The 20,485-nt window shown below is 41.4% G+C and overlaps 1 protein-coding gene and 1 non-coding gene across 5 annotated transcripts in view; one reads left to right on the forward strand and one right to left on the reverse strand.

Moving 5' to 3' along the window:
• Window positions 1–20,485, forward strand: part of TMEM241 (transmembrane protein 241) — a 113,352-nt gene that overhangs the window by 67,550 nt on the left and 25,317 nt on the right. For all 4 annotated transcript variants that reach the window (XR_008664248.1, XM_055324174.1, XM_055324171.1 and 1 more), the window contains one exon: window positions 2,471–2,564. Coding sequence is in view for 3 of the 4 variants with exons in the window: in XM_055324174.1 (XP_055180149.1) it covers window positions 2,471–2,564 (94 nt within the window). In the remaining variant the exon portion in view is untranslated. The remainder of the gene's footprint in view (window positions 1–2,470; window positions 2,565–20,485) is intronic.
• Window positions 18,606–18,709, reverse strand: LOC129509191 (U6 spliceosomal RNA). Its single transcript, XR_008664302.1, has one exon. It is a non-coding gene; the product is annotated as a U6 spliceosomal RNA (small nuclear RNA).

Below are 20,485 nucleotides of genomic sequence, written 5' to 3' on the forward strand. Positions count from 1 at the left end.
TCTCAGACTAAGAGTTGTCACCTTCAGAGGCCCTGGAGAAACTCAGAAGGAGTCATGGAGGCCTGAGGGGATGGTGGGAGCCATGACCAGAGACACATTAACGGGGAGCCCAGGTTCTTTTACTTCTGGGATCCTCGCATTGCTTTTAAGGTCTGCCTCCACAGCGAGGGGTAGAAGACCTGAGCGTGGAGGGAGAAAGAGAGGGGCCCGTGAGTTAGAAATGATTCACAAGCATACCAGTCAAGGGATGGGAAGGAGTCGTGGATGCTTTCCCAAGCATGTTGGGCACAGACTGGGAGTGGCTCTGTTCTAGCAAAGTCTGTGCTGAGGGGAAAGGGGACATGGATCATGCCCTTTCTCTAGCTGGAAGTGGGGGAAGTGGTTTGGAGGGGGTATGGGAGACAGCACAGGCACCTGCAAAGTTATTACCTCCCTGGAAGCAGGGGTAGAGGCCACCAGGAGGAGCCCTGGAGTACCAGCCACCTTACCTTCCACTCCCAACCTCGCAGTGACCTCAGCCACCTGCAGCAGTCGCGCACTATCTTTGGGTCAAGAATGTATCTTCATGGTAAAGTTTGAAGCACTGCAGAAAAACCCTTGAAAGAGCGAGGAAACCTGGATTCTAAATGTGGCTGGGCCTCAGTTTCCTTGTTAATGCAGTAAGATTTGAGGCTAGGGAGGCTTTCTGTTCCGAAAGTCTCTGATTTCCATAAGATAGGATGAGGACCACTGTGCTTAGTATATGTGCTGCTGAAGCGAGCACTGGACCACTGTGCTTATTCCTGCTTTAACAACACAGAACCTAAGGCAATTAAAAAAGAGATAAAGGGGGTTTAGTCAAGGTCATGGAGCCTAGCCTAGGTCACTCAATTTCCAGCCTGCTGCTTACCCACTGAACTTCCTTGCCTTTTGGGTGTGAATGACTGTCTTTATCCGTAGCTGCCCAGCCTCCCATGACCGCAGATGCAAATCTGAACAATCTTTGCTGGCTATCAGGGTCCAACAGGCTGAAATATACACAAGAGAACCCTCATCCCTCATCTCCGTCTTTGGTTCTGTCCCAGGAACATGGCCATGAACTAATCTAATGAAGCAAAGGCACACGTTTCTATGAAATTTGGCCTTACAGGTGTTTAATTCAATCCAACGTGCTTCTAAGGAAACCTATTGAACATTTATGTAATATCTACTGTGACCAAAGCACCATGTTTGGCTCTGTTGGGGAAAACACAGAGTAGCCCAAGGTTGTGCCCTGCTCTGTCAGAGCTCATGATCCAGATTAGAACCCCACATCAGTGCCTATAATAAAGGTGAGACAGCAGGACGGCCATTGAGGCCCTGGAGGTACAAATGATGTACAGCTCATAGGACCGGTGGTTTGGGGTACAATGGCAGTCATATCTCTTGCTTTTCAATTTCTAATAAAAGTCACATACGAGCCCCCACTTGCATATTATTTATAGGAAGTCAGCTCTATCATGGAGTCTCTCAGCTATACTCTTCCCCAATTGCCCCGCCTCCAAATGCAAGGAAAAGTAACTGTTCTGTTGAATTGCCCTTCGCTTTGTCCTTGACCACACAGTGATGCTTTCAAAAATGGTTCCAGCACAGGCCACTACTTCCTTATCCACCTCTATGCCGGTGCCTTGCACTGCTCCACACTCTAGAGCTCCCATGGGACATAGTCTCTCAGGTCATGCACATGAGCTTAGGCATCATTCCCAAAGTACAACTTCTGTGTAGCTTAGCCTGGTTTGGGGGATATCTGCTAGTGGAGCCAGCCCTCTGCTTTAGATTTTTACTTTGAACCCAGGAGTCGGGCCAGACCCTCTGTCCCCATATGGTAAGTTTTGCTTTGGAAGTCTTTTTCTAGCAGTTTGTTCTGCTTGAAAAAAAGTTGAAGTTCTACCTTGGCAAGCACCAAGCTCCAGAAATAATATGAGAGGGAGCAGGAGGTATTGTCCTCCACACTTTTCTTCTTTCATGATTTAGCCAGAGACTTCCCAAGTTTCTATACTCCTTCCCCCACTACCCCCTACCCAGTGGAACTCTCTTATCGTAGCTCCTTACGAAATTAGAGCTTCGGGGATCCCTGGGTGGCTCAGCGGTTTGGCGCCTGCCTTTGGCCCAGGGCACAATCCTGGAGTCCCGGGATCGAGTCCCGCATCGGGCTCCCGGCATGGAGCCTGCTTCTCCCTCCTCCTGTGTCTCTGCCTCTCTCTCTCTCATTCTCTCTCTCTCTCTCTCTCTCTCTCTCTCTCTCTCTCTCTCTCTCTCATAAATAAATGAAATTAGAGCTTCATGGATTTTTAAATATTTGATATTTTTATACAGAGATGACTAGAAAACCAAGACAAGATACAGATTCTCTAATAATTAGAAACTGGCTGGTAAAATGTAACAGAAAATAGCTAGCTATTGGCTAAAAGAAGAGAAGCCTCACTAACAAAAGAATATTTTCTCCTTCCAGTGGATTGTTAGGATTCTTTCTCATGCTCAGCACAGTGAAGCTGAAAAACCTTGTGGCCCCAGGGCAGTATGCAGCCTGGATTTTCTTTGCTAAGGTAAGAAAGAGGGAAGGAGTGGGAAAAATCAGTCTCAGGAACCTTTATGTCCAGTGTTTCTTGGAGCATGGGTAACATCAGGTTTGAGCTTCATGATATCATTTCCAGGCAAGGGCTCTGAGCCTGATCCTTCAGTCATTCCGATGACAATTTCTGAGGTCCTCTGCCTATTTTAGCAGCATGATAAAATCTTTGTCACACTCCTGGAAGGGATAATCCCTTTAACTTCCCTGAGCCTTAATTTCCACATCTGAACATGAGAGGTTTTGCCTGCAGAAATCTCTAAGTCTTCTCTGGTTCCACAAGACTGGATTCCTGGGGATGCCTGGGTGGCTCAGCGGTTGAGCATCTGCCTTTGGCTCAGGGTGTGATGTCGGAGTCCCAGGGATTAGGGATCGAGTCCCATATCAGGCTCCCTGTAGGGAGGCCTGCTTCTCCCTCTGCCTATGTCTCTGCCTCTCTCTGTGTGTCTCTCATGAGTAAATTAAAAAAAAAAAAAAAAAAGACCTTTAAAAAAAAGAAAAGATTGAATTACTGGATACGTGGGGCAGGTCTTCTCTTCCTTCCTTGGGGCTGTGAGTGTGTCCAGAGCCCAAAGTGACTTCCCTGAGAGATCTCACTCTGTCAGGGCTGGTAGAGAGAGGAAAACAGACAAATAGCCAGGTAGGAAGACTTTGGTGAAGTCTTCAAACAAGACTATTCTAAGCATGCCCATTGCATATCTGATGATCATGGTTGAGGCATAAGATAGAGAGGTGGGAAAATAAGGAGCAGAAAAAGCAGCTGTGGGATGCTCATTCGTGACTGAAACGCTTTGGAACCAACTTTCTTCTAGCGGAGCATTTCATTTCTTTCCTGTCTGCAAAGAAGTCAAGATGCTGGGCCCTATGTGCTGCTTCTGAGAATGAGCATTCTTAATTTAGCTTAATGAAATCATTGTTTAAGCTCGTACCTTTTATCATCTTTATATTTATTGGTTGATGTTTTTCCCCCAGAAAACAAAAACAAACATTTTTCTTAGAAAACAACCATTTCACCATCATATTTTCACCTCCATGGGTCTGCTTTTTAACCGCATTAATAAAGTCTAATTACAGTAAAATGTAAAGAGTGGCTAAGAGACTGGCTTCCAGCATGACAAAATGAGGAGGTTGACAAATCCTCCTCCCAAAAAGTAACTGGGAAGCTGGAAAAAGATTGTCAAAAATATCTATTTCAGCTCTCTAAAAATTGACCAAAGGCATACAACAAACTGAGAAGCAAGCATTTGTTCATGAAAACTGCAAAACTTTGGGTAGGAGCAACGTGAGCGTATGGCAGTATTACCTAAGGTTGCTCCCATCCCCTCCTCCTCAGTTCTGTTGGTGTGATATTTCAACCAGAGCAGGGCAGGCTGTGAAAACCAGCAGCCTTGCTGCTGCTTCTAGAATACTCCATTTGGAGTATGTTTAGTTAAAGTGGCCATGTCAGTGGTAAATAAGTAAGAAGAACCAGTAGCCCCACTATCTTGAATTTACAGTCCTCTTTGGGGCAAGCAATGGACCAGTGGTCTAGCTGAGGACTTACTAGGTAGTTCAGGGACATGAGACAGCCAGCAGGGGCTTGATAACTCTCCATGTGTCCCAAATTGACCGCAGTCTGTGTGCACGAGCAGCAGAGATGGAGTGTGCCCAAAACACCCACATGTCCCTGGCCAGCGGAGCCTGCATGCACACACAGAGGAGATGGGAGAGAGCCAGCAAAAGCTGGGGCAGACATGAAAAACTTCAGCCTGAAGTTTGAGTGTGCTCCCTAGCCCACACACAGTCAGAGGCACAGAGAAGAAGCCTGGCTGAAGGTGTTTGACCTAACCCTCTGACTAGTCTTTGCTAGACTACTAAGCTATGCACACATGGGGATGACTTCTAGAAAGCCAGAAAAAGTTTAAATGTAAAAACAAAAAGAAATTGAGTAAGGGACCTAATATGGGAGACTGATTTCATAGACTTAGTCCAGGCAAATTACTAAACAAGCAAAGCAACAGTACCAACAACAGTGCTCTGGGGAAAAGTAAGAATCCAAGGTTGCTGCCATATGTTATCTAAAATGTCCAATATTCAACAACAAAAAGAGTTAGGGACATTCAAAGAAACAAGAAAACATGATGCATACACAGGGGAAAAGCAATTAATAGGAACTATGCCTGAGTGTCCTCAGATGTAGGATTTAGCAAAAAAAAAACTGCAAAGCAGCTATTTAAATATGTTTAGAGATCTAAAGGAAACCATGTTTAAAGAATTAAAAGAAAGACTCGATGAATACAGAATCCCAATAAAGAGATAGAGATGATTTAAAAAGAGAGACCCAAGTGAAAATTCTGGAGTTGAAAAATACAATAACTAAAATGAAAAATTCTCTAGAGATACTCAATAACAGGTTTAAGTGGCAGAAGGAAAAATAAGTGAATTGGAAGGTGGAGCCCAAGAAATTATTCAATCTAAAAAACGAAGACTTTTTAATAATTGGAGAAATATGAGCAGAGTCTCAGAGACCTGTGAGACAACATCAAGCATATCAACATATGTATTATAAGAGTTCCAGAAGAAGAGGAAAGTGGTGTAGAAAAAAAAAAAATACAATCAATGGATGACTTCTCTCTCAATGGGGACCAGAAGGCAATAGGATAACATATCTAACATGCTGAAAGAAAAATCTGTCAATCAGGAATTCTACAAACAGCCAAACTGTCCTTCAAATATGAATGAGAAATAGACATTCCCATATAAAGACTAAGGGTTTTATTGCTAGCAGCTCTGCCAATAGTAATATTAAATGTGAATAGACTATTCTCAAAAAGCAAAGATAGACTGGATAAAAAAGCAAGATGTACCTATATGCTGTCTACAAAGGACACACCTTAGATTCAAAAACACAAATAGGATGAATGCAAAAGGATGGAAAAACTTCACCATGCAAACAGCAAGCCAGGTGTAGTGACTATATTAAAATCGGGCAAAATAGGGATCCCTGGATGGCTCAGCGGTTTAGTGCCTGCCTTTGGCCCAGGGCGCGATCCAGCAGTCCCGGGATCGAGTCCCACGTCGGGCTCCCAGCATGGAGGCTTGCTTCTCCCTCCTCCTGTGTCTCTGCATCTCTCTCTCTCTCTCTCTCTCTCTCTCTCTCTCTCTCTCTCTCTCTCCCTCTCTATGTCTATCATAAATAAATAAATCTTTAAAAAAAATAAAATAAAATCAGACAAAATAGACTTTATGACAGAAAATGTTACTAGGGAAATACAAAGACATTTATTAATGATAAAAGGATTGATACACTAGAAAGATATGACAGTTATAAACATATATGCACCTAACAACAGCACCCCAAAATGTGTGAAGCAAAGAGTGACAGACTAGAAAGGAGAAATAAATTATTCAGCAATAAGAGAAGATTTCAGTCCTGCACTTTCAAGTTGATAGAACAACTATATATAAAAGCAAGGATATAGAAGGTATAGATGACTTGAACAACACTATCAACCAACTTGTCATAACAGACATATAACATTCCACCTATTGACTGCAGAAAATATATTCTTCTCAAACACACATGAAACATTCTTCAGGATAGATGTTATGCTGTGTCACAGAACAAGTCTCAGTAAATTTTAAAAGATTGAGATCATTTAAACTATGTTCTCTGGCCACAGCAGAATTAAATTAGAAATTTACAACAGAAAAAAATCTAGAAAACAAAAACCATTTATTTGGCAATTAAATAACATACTTCTAAATCGCCCATGGGGCAAAGAAAACATCACAAGGGAAAATAAAAATATTTTAACCAAATGAAAACAAAACCACACAGTATGTCATAACTTAAGGGATGTAGCTAAAGTGGTGCTCAGAGGGAAATTTATAGCTATATTTACCCATATCGGAAAAAAAAGAAAGGTCTCAAATCATAACCTGAGCTTCTACCTTAAGAAACTAGAAAAGGAAGAGCAAATTAAACCCATAGCAAGCAGAAGGAAGGATATGATAAACTTTAAAGTGGAAATTAATGAAATACAAAACAACAATAATAAGGAAAATCAGTGTTGGTTCCCTGAAAACACCAACAAAATTGACAAACCTCTGGCCATACTGATTAAGAAAATAAGACAGAAGATACAACTTAAATAATTAGAAATGAAATGAGGGACATAACTACTGATTCTATAGAAACTAAAAGGATTATATGTTATGAATAACTTTCTTCATTCTATTATGCCATCAAATTAGACAATTGAAAGGAAATGGACAAATTCCCAGAAAGGCATAAATTAGGAAAATTGACTCAAGAATAAATAGAAAATCTGAATAAACTCCTAACAAATAAATAAATGTAAGTAGTAATTAAAAATCTTTCCACAAAGAGAAGCTCAGGCCCAGTGGGTTTTATTGATGAATTCTATCAAATATTTTTAAATGAAATATTTTCTCTTTACAAATTATTTTAGAAAGCAGAGGAAAGAGAATAACACCCAATTTATTCTATAAGGTGTTTACCTGGATACTAAAGCCAGACAAAAGTAAATCATAAGAAAACTATAGACCAATATTCTTCATGAACACGGATCTTTAACAAAATAGTAGCAAATTGAATATGGGAATATATAAAAAGAATTTTATGCCATGATCAAGTAAGATTTGTCAAGGATACAAAGTTGGTTTAACAAATGAAAATTAGGGATCCCTGGGTGGCGCAGCGGTTTAGCGCCTGCCTTTGGCCCAGGGCACGATCCTGGAGACCTGGGATCGAGTCCCACGTCGGGCTCCCGGTGCATGGAGCCTGCTTCTCCCTCTGCCTATGTCTCTGCCTCTATCTCTCTCTCTGTGTGACTATTGACTATATAAATAAATAAATAAAAATTAAAAAAAGAAAAACAAATGAAAATTAGGGCAGCCTGGGTAGTTAGCGGTTTAGCGCTGTCTTCGGCCCAGGGCGTGATCCTGGAGACCCAGGATCGAGTCCCACTTTGGGCTCCCTGCATGGAGCCTGCTTCTCCCTCTGTTGTGTCTGTGCCTCTCTCTCTCTCTCTCTCTCTCTCTCTCTCTGTCTCTCATGAATAAATAAAATCTTAAAAAATGACAATTAATATAATACCTTTGTATTTATAAAATAAAGAGCAAAAAATGTAGCCATATCAATAGGTGCAGGAAAATCACTTGACAACATCCAATGTCCACTCATGATAAAGACTCTCAATACACTACTAATAGAAGGGAATCTTCTCAACCTAATAAAAGGTATATGTGAAAAACCTGTACTTAACATTATATTAAATGGTGGAAGACTGAATACTTTCCCTCTAAGATTGGGAACAACACAAGAATGTTTGTGCTCACCACTTCTATTGAGCAGTGCAATTAAAAAAAAGAAAGGCATCCAGATTAAAAAAGAAGAAATTTTTTAAAAAAGATTTACGTATTTATTTATTTATTCATTTATTCATTCATTCATTTATTCATGAGAGACACACAGAGAGAGGCAGAGACATAGGCAGAGGGAGAAGCAGGCTTCTTACAGGGAGCCTGATAAGGGACTGGATTGCAGGACCCCAGGATCACAACCTGAGCCAAAGGCAGATGCTCAACCAGTGAACCACTCAGGTGTCCCAAAAAGGAAGAAATGAAATTGTCTGTATTCACAGATGACATTCTCCTATGTGTAGAAAATCCTAAGAAATCTATTAAAAAAACATTAATTGAACTAATAATTAATTTTTCAAGATCTCAGGATACAAGATCAATGTACAAAAATCAATTATAGTTTTATATATTGATAATGAACAGTTATGTTCATAAAGTGAAATTAGGAAAAGTTCATTCAAAATAGTATTACAATTAGGATCTTAAAGAAGTTCAAGACTGAAAACTGTAAAATCTCTCTGAGGGGAAATTTAAGAACTCAATAAATGGAGAGATTCAATGTTCAAATGGAAATTCTCCCTAAATTGATCAATAAATTCAACATAATCCCTCTCAAAATCCCAGCAAACGTTTTTGTACAAATTCACAAACTGATCCTAAAGTGTATTTGGAAATTCAATAGCCAAAACAGTTTTGAAAAAGAAAAAGTTGGGATTGAAAACTCACTATAAAGCTAGGATCATCCAGACATTATGGTATTGGAATAAGGATAGGCATTTATGGTCTGCTGACTTTCTATATAGATGCCAAGACAATTGAATGGGGAAAGTATTTTCTTTACAACAAATGGTGCTGGAACAATCAAATATCTATATGCCAGAAAAACAGTACTGAGACCTTCGTCTCACATTGTCAATTCAACCATGGTTCATAAACCTAAATGCAGGCACTAAAACTAGAAAACTTGGGGCACCTGGGTGGCTCAGTGATTGAGCATCTGTTTTCAGCTCAGGTCGTGATCCTGGAGTCCTGGGTCAAGTCCCAAATCAGACTTCTCTCGGGGAGCATGCTTCTCCCTCTTCCTATGTCTCCGCCTCTCTCTCTGCTTCTCATGAATAAACAAAATCTTTTAAAAAATAAAATAAAATAGAAAACTCTTAGAAGAAAACAAAAGAAGTCTCACTGACCTTGGTTTAAGCAAAGAGTTCTTAGACACCAAAGCATGGGTCATAAAGTAATTGGTAAATTAGACTTCTTTTTTTTTAATACTTTATTTATTTATTCATGAGAGACACAGAGAGAGAGGCGGAGACACAGGCAGAGGGAGAAGCAGGCTCCCCACAGGGAGCCCTACGTGGGACCTGATCCCGGAACCCCAGGACCACACCCTAGGCTGAAGGCAGGCACTCAACTGCTGAGCCACCCAGGGACCCCCGGTAAATTAGACTTCTTAAATGAGAATGTGGACTTCTTTAATTTAAATATTGAAATATTTTGCAATTCAAATTAATGGTCATTAGACACTGTTAAGAAAATGAAAAGCCACAGCCTACAAGAAAAGATTTGCATATTATGTATCTGATTAAGGACTTGTTTCTGGAATGTATAAAGAATTCTTATACTTTAATGAGGCTGCATACAACCTAATTAAAAAGTGGTCAGGGACACCTGGGTGGCTTAGTCAGTCAGGTGTCTGACGCGGTTTTTGCTCAGGTTGTGATCTCTGGGTCTTCAGATCAAGCCCCATGTCAGACTCCTTACTTAGCACAGTCTCCTTAAGACTCTTTCCTCCTCTCCCTCTGCCCCTCTTCACCATGTGGATTCTCTTTCTCTCAAATAAATAAATCTTTTTTTTTTAAAGATTTTATTTACTTATTCATGAGAGACACGGGGGGCGGGGGCGGGGGGGGGCAGAGACACAGGCAGAGGGAGAAGCAGGCTGATGGCAGACGCTAAACCGCTGAGCCACCCAGGGATCCCCCTCAAATAAATAAATCTTTAAGAAAACCCTAAAAACAAAAAAAAATGGTCAAAAGATGTGAATACATATATATGTATATAATGGAATATTACTCAACCATAAAAAGAGACACCTTGCCATATGCAACAACATGGATGGAGCTAGAGAGTATAATGCTAAGCAAAATAAATCAGAGGAAGACAGAAACTATATGACTTCACACATATGTGAAATTTAAGAAACAAAACAAATGAGCAAAAGGGGGAAAAAGAGAGGCAAACCAAGAAACAGGCTCTTAATCATAGAGAACCAACTGATGGTTACCAGGGGAGAGGTTGGGAGGGGATGGGTGAACTAGGTGATGGTTATTAAGGTAGACACTTGTGATAAAAACCAGGTGATGTATACAAGTGCTGAACCACTATATTGTACACTTGAAACTGATATTATACTATATGTCAACTAACTGGAATCTGAATTAAAACTTTAAAAAGGGAAGAAAGATGTGGATAGACATTTCACCGAAGAAGATATATGAATGGTTTATAAAGTCCATGAAAAGGAACTCAGCATCATTAGTCATTTGGGAAATGCAGATTAAAACCATGATGAGGACGGCAGCCCCGTGGCTCAGTGGTTTAACCCTTGCTTTCAGCCCAGGGCATGATCCTGGAGACCCGGGATCGAGTTCCACTTCGGGCTCCCTACATGGAGCCTGCTTCTCCCTCTGCCTGTGTCTCTGCCTCTCTCTCTGTCTCTCATGAATAAATAAATGAAATCTTTAAAAAAAAATCATGATGAGGGACACCTAGGTGGCTCAGTGGTTCAGTGGTTAGGCCCCTGCCTTTGGCTCAGGCCATGATCCCAGGGTCCTAGGATTGATTCCTGCATCGGGCTCCCTGCAGGGAGCCTGCTTCTCCCTCTGCCTGTGTCTCTGCCTCTCTCTTTCACTCTGTGTCTCTCATGAATCAATCAATCAATCAATCAATCTTTAAAAAAAATAAAATAAAACCATGATGAGAGTGCCTGGGTGGCTCAGTCAGTTAGGTGTCTGGCTTCAGCTCAGGTCATAATCCCAGGATCTTGGGATCAAGCCCCACATATGGCTCCCTGATCAGTGGGGAGTCTGCTTCTCCCTCTCTCCACCCCCTACTTGTGCTCTCTCTCAATATCTCTCTTTTGCTCAAATAAAAAAGTCTTTTTAAAAAAACATGATAAGATACCACTACACACTCACTAGGATGGGCTATAATAAAGAACTATAGACGATGTAAGTGCTGATGAGGATGTGAGGAAACTGGGACCCTCATAGATTACTGGCAGGAATGTAAAATGGTAAAGCCACTTTATTATTTTTTTTAAAGATTTTATTTATTTATTTATGAGAAATAGAGAGAGAGAGGCAGAGACACAGGCAGAGGGAGAAGCAGGCTCCATGCAGGGAGCCTGATGTGGGACTCAGTCCCGGGACCCCAGGACCACGCCTTGGGCTGAAGGCACGCTTAACCACTGAGCCACCCAGGCGTCCCTAAAGCCACTTTAGAAAACTGTCTGCTAGCTTCTTACAATGTTAAACATAAAGTGACTATACAACCCAGCAATTCTGTTCCTAGACATGTGCCCAAGAAAAATGGAAATAAAAAGACTTTAACATGGACACTCAGAGTAGCATTATTCATAATAGCCCCAAACTGTAATCTAAGTGTCCATCAGCTGGTGAATGTGTAAACAAGATGTGCTATGCACACGCAATGGAATACTCTTTGGCAGTAAAGAGGAATGGACTATTAATACATTGCTATACCACAGATGAATCTTAAAAACATTATGCTCAGTGAAAGATGCCAGTCGCAAAAGAATACATATAGTATGATGCCATTTCTGTGAAATTCCCCAAAAAGGAGTATTTATAGAGACAGAAAAGCATAGTGATGCTTTCCTGGAGCAGAAATTGACTATAAATAGACTCAAGGAAGTTTTTTTTTAGGTAATGGAAATATTCTAAAACTGGGTTTTGGTGATGGTTGCACCATCATTTAAATTAATTTCTTAAACGTGTTCATTAAAAATCATTGGATTTTACATTGACGGTGGGTGAATCTTATGGCATGTGAGCCATCCCTGAAAGCTGCAGAGTGTTCAAAGAATAGTGCTTGAATCTTGTCTTTTAGGATTAGAGAGGATATTTTTCCTATGTGTATGGGTTTGCCTGTTTGGCCACTACTTTCATGAGCCTCCTTTTTATTTATTTTATTTTTTCTTTTCCTCTTAAACTCGGAGGAAGGTTTATAATTTCCTTCTCTGTAGTTGACTCTAAAGTGGAAGGATTTTTTATATGGCTGCTGTGGTTTAATGCTAATCCTCCTTAAATGTGGAAGATTGGATTAGATGAGCCACCAAGGTCTTTTCCAGCCTTAGTGCTTCAAGGCGTCTCTCTTTTTTCTCCATCCCCTCCTTCTCCTTTCTCTTTTCTGTTTGAAAATAAGCTCTGTTACCCTCAGTAGCAGAATATTTACCCATTCTTTGGGCCACCTACACATCAAAATGTGCTGACATTTGAAATACAACATAATTGTTCTTAGCAATACAACATTTCCCCATGACGTCATTATGACTCTACTGAGTGCCAGCATATTCAGAAAGTGACTCAGAAGGATGTTCCATTGGCCCCAGAGGAGAATTTAGATTCTGTGGAAAAACTCAAGATACTCAGAAAGAGAGGTCATTCAGAAGCAGCTGAGGGTACCTTCTTCCATGTCTCAGATGGGCCCAGTCTCTACTCTTTTCCAGGGAGTTGTCATGTGAACTTCATCCCTTCCAAGGCATCCATGCTTCTCTCCCGTCCTTATCTTAGTGTCTTCTTTAGGTCTGAGAAATCTCAGCGTGGGAAAAAAGTGCCTTCTGAGTCACTTTATATTGTTACCGCTGTTATTGTTTTTTTTTAATCTGTGAATTTAAGAAATGTTCTAAAAAGCTAAAAATAACAGAACATTTAGCAACTTTTTTTTTAATTCCTCCTTTCAATTTGATAACTTCGGGTGTGTGAAATCTAACTTCATCTTCATAAAATCTTGGAATCCCTTCCCACTCGTGAAGCATCGATACAAGAAAAAAATGAATGAATTTAACAGGAAAGCAATGAAATGTATAGACATATAAGAAAGATGGGGCATGCTAATGGGTTTCTCTAGGAGATTTAAGTTCTCATGTGAGAATTTTTCCTGGATTGAATAGTGCCTTGTCTCATCCTTATTAACTTTAAACTGACTGGTGTTCTCAGCATCCATTCGGAAGGAGCAATTGAGGCCAGTGTGAGTTTCTGTTGAGGATGAGCCAGGAGAGGAGAGCCGTTCCCAGACAGCAGCTCCGCCCTCTATGGTCTTTCGAATCCAGTGTTTGCTCCCCATTTCAAAGCTGCCTCCATAAGAATGCTTTTTTCCTTTAAGCTAATGCTATAGTTGCTGCTGCCATTTTGTCCTGAGTCAGTGGTAGACCAGCAATCCAAGTTCTAGTTTATTCTCTTTATGGACCTGGGAAAGATTTTTCTGTAGCTTGTCTAGGATGTGTCTTTCAGTTTGGTTTAGTTTGTTTTTTTGTTTTGTATTTTGTTTTGTTTTGTTTTGTTTTTTATTGGTAGAGTCTCATCATTCATGTGCACAGGGTGGAGATGAAGGTGGACCTCACTCTCAGGGCCATGCAGTGTGGGGTCAGCACCAGAGAATGAGTGCCTCCTTACCTAATGCACATCCCTTCCCTGACACTGTGCCGTGCTTGCCTGAGACAGCTGTTAATTCCATGGGATTTTAAGATATACTAGATGTGTACAGTTTGGGTGGTATATTTTGCTAAGATTTTATTTTTAAGCAATCTCTATACCCAACATGGTGCTCGAGCCCAGAACCCCAAGTTTAAGAGTCACACAACTCACTGAGCCAGCCAATGCTCCTAAATGGAAAGCTTTTTTTTTTTTTCCCCCAAGTAATCTCTGCACCCAATGTCAGACTCAGACTCACAACCCTGAGATCAGATCAGGAGTCACATGCTCTACTGACTTAGCCAGCCATGGGCCCCCTCGGTGGTATTAAAAGTGCCTTATATTCAAAGTACATGGTCTCTCTTTGAATGGCTTTCTTTCCAGACATGATTCTACCAATCAGTCAACATTTATTAGGGGAGTCTTTGGAGTCCAGGGTGAGGGAAGTACATTGGTGTATGTACAGTGCCAGCCGAAGGCATTTTATAACCAGAGGAGGAGGTAAGAGTGATAAGGGTGAGACTATTAGAGGATATTGCTGAGCAGGGTGGTATGACTTCAGGGCTGGGAGAAGGGAAGCTCTGAGTGGGCTGAGATAGTGGAGAGATTGAACTGGCCCCTGCAAGCCCAGCTTTCCTGGGAAAAGTGAAAAATGGAAGAACGACTTTCCAGGACGAGTGACAGGGGCCCCAAGGCAAGATGTGCAGATGGGGAAACATTAGGAAATAAGTTTGACCAGACCAGGAAGAGAGTGTGGAAGTGTGAGGGAGAAATCAGGCTCTGGGGACACCTGGGTGGCTCAGGGGTTAAGCGTCTGCCTTGGGCCCAGGGCATGATCCTGGAGTCCTGGGATCGAGTCCCACATCGGGCTCCCTGCATGGAGCCTGCTTGTGTCTCTGCCTCTCTCTCTCTGTGTCTCTCATGAATAAACAAATAAAATAATAAAAAAAAGAAAGAAAGAAGAAAGAAAGAAAGAAAGAAAGAAAGAAAGAAAGAAAGAAAAAAGAAAGAAAGGAAAAGGAAAGAAAGAAGAAAGAAAGAAAGAAAGAAAGAAAGAAAGAAAGAAGAAAGAAAGAAAGAAAGAAAGAAAGAAAGAAAGAAAGAAAGAAAGAAAGAAACTAGGCCCTGAAGAGACAGATTAGGAAGCCCTAAAAGTTATGCCCCAGAGACCATGTGAACTTCTGAATGAGACCAACTAAAGATAAATCGTGTTGGAAATGAGTTCCAAGCGTTTTGAAGGGAGATGAATCAAGGTAGTGAGAGAAGGCAACAAGGTGAAAGGTCAACCTGGCTGATAATCTGAAGCAAAATAAATTGTAGTTATTTAATCGACTATATAAGTGTTGTTTGATGTGATCAAAGAATTAGGTAACAAAGCCTCAGATCCTTTTAGAGCAGTAAGGGGTGTGTGACAATCATCTGGGTCCAGGGAGTGTTAGATAGGGAAGATCACAAATGGCTCCAGGGTTTGTGGCTTGGAACATGAGAAATCCATGGCATGACAGTCACAAATAGGTGGGAGAGATTATAGAAGAACGCCTTTGGGGAGGAAAGCTGGTGAAATATGTTTTAAATGTGTATGGTGTGTATGGTTTAGTTATAGATGTTTTAGATGCGTATGGTTTGGATTTATTTTTTTTTTTAATTTTTTTATTTATTTATGATAGTCACACACAGAGAGAGAGAGAGGCAGAGACACAGGCAGAGGGAGAAGCAGGCTCCATGCCGGGAGCCCGACGCGGGACTCGATCCCGGGTCTCCAGGACCGCGCCCCGGGCCAAAGGCAGGCGCCAAACCGCTGCACCACCCAGGGATCCCCGTATGGTTTGGATTTAAAACATCTAAATGGAGTTATTTTGTGTTGGAAACATGGGGTGAAATGTAGGGGAGAGCTCAGGGCTTTGTGTGTCCGTTTGGACTTCTAGAGCAGTGGAGTTGGCATCAAGTGCATAAAGAAGTAGATGAGCTCACTGAGGGAGTGAGAGAGTTTGGACAGAGCAGAGCAAAGGGCTGGGACTTTGCTTGGAAGATACTTTGATGCCAGAGATCAGTAATGTGCAGGAGAGAGAAGTGATAGCTAGGGGGACCCCCGGAATTTCTGTGTAGGGAAAGGAGTAAAGCAAAATGCCACCAAGAGGTCAGAGAGATCCAGACTGAGAAAAGACTAGAACAAGGACATCGCTAGCCTTGGAAGAAACAGTTTTAGTAGAAGGGCAGGGTGGGAGGGGGTTGAAGATGGATCATAAATATCCAAGAATACACAGAATGCGGGAAGGAGATTGTGACTGGTGGTGGGCAGGGGGATGGCCAGATCTAGTGAAAATAACTTATTTTCTGGGGAAAGAAGGACTTTGGGCATGGTTGAAACTAGAAAAGAAGACACCAACCATACACAGATTTGGAGATGCTGAAGAATGAGGGAAATTGGGAGAACAGGTTTCAGTGGGAGATGGAAGGGGTATGGGGACTAGCTTTAGAGAAAACAACCTTTTTTCCTGAGCCTCAGTAGAAGGGCAGAGATAGATGGGAATGAGGCTTTCCCAAGAGATGTGTGGTAGGGGACTGGGATTTCAGGGGACAAGGAAAGAGCACTCACTGTTTGGCTTTGATCAGATAGCTCAGAAACGTTTCGACTCAGGTGAGTTCTGGCAGTGTTGATGTGTCTGATATTTAAGACTAAATGCTGATGACATGATCATTGATTATCAATGCATACTTCCTAAAACATTTGCCAGATTTTGAACATCCTTAATAGAATCCATTCAGAATAAAGTAGGAAACCACTCAGCAATATGACCTTCCATCTATATTACCAAAGTCTGCCTTCACTCCTATGTAAATGCTACAGGTGGTTAATTGGAATGTATTTTGTGTTTGGACAGTCAAAATCCTTGCTTATTCAATGGGGTTTCATGTCCCATTGCTGCTTAGGAAGACACTTCTCCCATAGCCCGGGTAGAGGATGGGGAAACCTTCCTAGATGTGGTCCCTGTGAGTCTTCAAACCTGGAGTGTGTGGTGGGCACAGAAATGGAGCAGGCAAAAATCAAAGAAAACTATATTGCAAAATTACAAAATTCTAGAACTGGACCCAGTGTTTCAAGACAAACAGAATATATGAGATAACGTATGTGAAAATAGTAGCTGGGGAGTGACACTGTGCTACACATGCAAACACAGATCATTATTACGTAGGGTCCTCTAAACCTGGACCAAGTCTGAAGTTTGACCTAGTTTTGAGTCCCAGGTCTGCCACTTCCTAGCTGGGTGCTTCATTTTGTCATCTGTAAACAAATATAATAATAATGTCTACTGTACTGAGAGGATCAAATAATATTTAGACAGCCCTTGAAGAGTGAGTGCCGACAGTTGGCAGGTCCTCCCTGGCACTGTCGACCACTAGTTTAATTCTTTCACCAAATTAACTGGTGACTTCCTGCATCTGAATTTATCATTTGTATTCCGTAGTTCTAGGTAAGTGAATTTAGCTGTGGGCAGCCTACTCTAGACTCTACTGGAAATTCAGCTTGCCTGAGAACAAGGACTCTCACACATATTTAATCAGACATTGTCTAACAAAAGAAGCAATTGATGCACCATTCACAATGTTTTTAAACCTATATAAAGAGTCATTGATTCAGAACAGTTGCTAGGCCTGTGAAAATGTGTGTTTGTTGGTTTCCATGGAGACCACCCTGCTGGCTGTTCTGTGATCGGAGCCCTGATTATACACTGGGATTGCCAAGGAGCCTTCAAAGCTGTCTCTATAACAACACCTCCTTGTGTAGTAACACGACCGCCATCCTGAACTGTTTCCCATATAGGAGTTGCTCTTAGAAGAGAAGTTCTGCTGGTTAAGTTTCAGCCTCCAATTGATTTATCCTTATGAAGATCCCTTAAGTGGATAAGAATTTTTCTGAGTTTTGACTGCCTATCTCTCTGGGTTTTTTGCCAGATCTTGGAGCATGGCCTAATAATGTCTTTTCTTTTTTCACTGACCTGTTGACATTTCTCTTGACCAAGATATTGAGCGAAGAAGGAATCTTGGCTATGTCAGTTTACTAGATAAAATTAAGCCTGTTCTACATATAGGATGAATTTGTAAAAGCAGTGTCAACAGATGCTGTTAGGGTTCAATGTTTGTAATTTTAAAATGTCTCCAAGACTATTGATAAAACTCTTGAGATTTCTGGTAGAATTTTTTTTTTAAAGGAAGAAGTAGCAGCTTAGTGTCCTTTAAAGATTTTATTTATTTATTCATGAGAGACACAGAGAGAGAGAGGCAGAGATGTAGGCAAAGGGAGAAGCAGGCTCCATGCACAGAGCCCGATGTGGGACTTGATCCCAGGACCTTTGAGCCAAAGGCAGATGCCCAACCACTGAGCCACCCAGGCATCCCCTTATTGCCCTTTAATATGGAATCATACAAATTTCATGCCCTCTAAATAACATAATTGTTTACTCCACTTAAATTTTTTTAGGTGTATTTGTACAGAATTTTCAAGGCTTAATTTTGAATCATATCTTGAACTTTTGAGGAGGTGACAAGTAAACACATCTTTCAGGTTCAGAAATCAGACGTCTTAGGTTCAGTCCGGCATGCATGTGTGTGTGTGGCGCGTGCATGTGTACCCACCCACCTCACACACACAAAGGACAGACTATGGGAAAATCCTGAGAGCAGAGTTACAATGCCCATCACGTTTTGCTCTCAGTAGATTGTCTTTGCTTAACAGAGTGTTAGTTCTCTTCCTCCTTCTCCTTCCTCCTTTGTTCCTACTATCACTCCTTCCCCTACCCCAGTTTTATTGAGATATAATTGACATATAACATTGTATTCCCTTAAAGTGCACCACATAATGATTTGATACTTGTATATATTGTGAAATGATCACTGTAATAAGTGCAGTTAACATCCATCACCTCACATAGTTACAGCAAAGTAGGGAACGCTTCATGACATTTGCATGTCATCCTTGTGCGGGGGCCACGCTAACGGTCTCAGTATCGTTCTAATTTTGGTATATACGCTGCCAAAGTGGGCACAATTACTTCCTTGTAACCTCATCATTCTTGTCGTCCTCACTGTTGGGTGTGGAGAGCTCGTCCCTGTCTTCCCACACTTCCTGCATGGGGAAAGGGAGTCAGGGAAGAGGAGCCTCCCCACCCACCCCTTCAGTTCACCATATGAATTTCTTCCCTCTTCTCAGTCGAAGACTCCACGCCTTCTTCCTGTAACCTTGGGAAGTTCATTCGAAGGGATCACTTTTCTCATAGCGCTTAGCATTCCTTATTCCTCCTCTGGTGGTTATTCAGCACCATAATGCATCAGGCATGGTCTGATGAAAATTAATTATTAAACTCAATGAAGCTGTGCTGTAGAGTGACTTTTATGTCGAAAGAGTGTACTTAAAAATCTAATGACGGTTATGACCTAATTAAATCCTTTTTCTTTTTCACAGCTTAAGCAGCTATGGCAATGTGAATAACTTTTCATGGAAAATTAAAACCTAGAGGCAGAGCCTGATTTCCTTTACAGTCTAGCTGGGCAACAAAAACAGCATGTGGATGTCTTTCCATGACATCACTGTTGAAGCGACAGGAGCTTGAAGTGGCAAGCTGGGGAGCTGCCTTGTTATTGTTGAGCTGTATGGAAACAGCAAAGACGTTAGTTATCTGGGAATTCTTCGTTTATGAATAAGGTTTTCCCAGAGGGCACGTGGGAGGGGAAATACACTTGTGGATTAAAGAAAAGAATTAAATTCCATTTCCTATTGTCAAAATAATTCATAGGGAAGGGAGTGATGCTAACGGATATTTTGCTATTTTGGATAAGTTTGTTATTTTCTTGTTTCCAATTATGCACTCCTAATTCTTTTCTGGGCTATTTCTAGTGCCAGTGACCATCACAGTGTTCTCTGCTGCAAAAATATGATAACAATGCTGGCTTTCACAACTTTGGGCCTGGATGAATTTGCATCAGTTCATTTACTAAGGAAATGCCTCGAATTTCTATAAATTTCCTGGCTCTGAGGTTGATGTATAATTTAAAATAACTAAAATTAAAGTGATTTTTACAACAGAAAGTCCAGTTAGTTGGGGACATTTACCAGGCATCTGTTGAAGGATGCACACTAAAATGGACCTAGTTCACTGTAGGACAGTATTGCATAAATAAGAGTGCTGAGCGAGTGCCTAAATATGCCGATCTTGTTTTACACAGCTTTACGGGTTTGTGCCCTCATGTCAGACATAGAGAAAGGTGGAATTCTGCATGTACCTCATCAAGTACCTCCCACAGCCCCCAATAATGTTCTTGTAATGCACACATGCCTTTCTTTGAGTGTGCCATTTATTGTCTCCTTCTAAAGATCTCTCCGGGGCACCTGGGTGGCTCAGGTTGTGATCCTGGGGTCCTGGGATGGAGTCCCACATCGGGCTCCCCAGAGGGAGCCTGCTTCTCCCTCTGCCTATGTCTCTGCCTCTCTCTGTGTGTCTCTCATGAGTAAATAAATAAAATCTTAAAAAAAAAAAAAAAAAAAAAAAGAAGATCCTCTCTCCGTGTCACTAAAACTAAGTTTCCCAAGGTGTAATCGAGCCCAGGGTCATCAGCAAAGAGCTCTTCAGCCCCTGTACATGCCCAAACCAGAGGGCAGGCTGTGGGCAGAATTGAGTTGGCTGTGCCATGAAAGAAGAACTGCCATAATCAAAGCTAATAAAATGAAACAGTTCTTGGGAAATCCGAGGGAGCAGACGTTTATTATGGGAAAGCTGAGTTTTGACGCATGATAGAAAGGAATGACTTGTGGATGTGAAAG

The sequence above is a fragment of the Nyctereutes procyonoides genome, unplaced genomic scaffold, assembly GCF_905146905.1.
Source record: "Nyctereutes procyonoides isolate TBG_1078 unplaced genomic scaffold, NYPRO_anot_genome, whole genome shotgun sequence".
In the NCBI taxonomy this organism is placed as follows: Eukaryota; Metazoa; Chordata; class Mammalia; order Carnivora; family Canidae; genus Nyctereutes; species Nyctereutes procyonoides.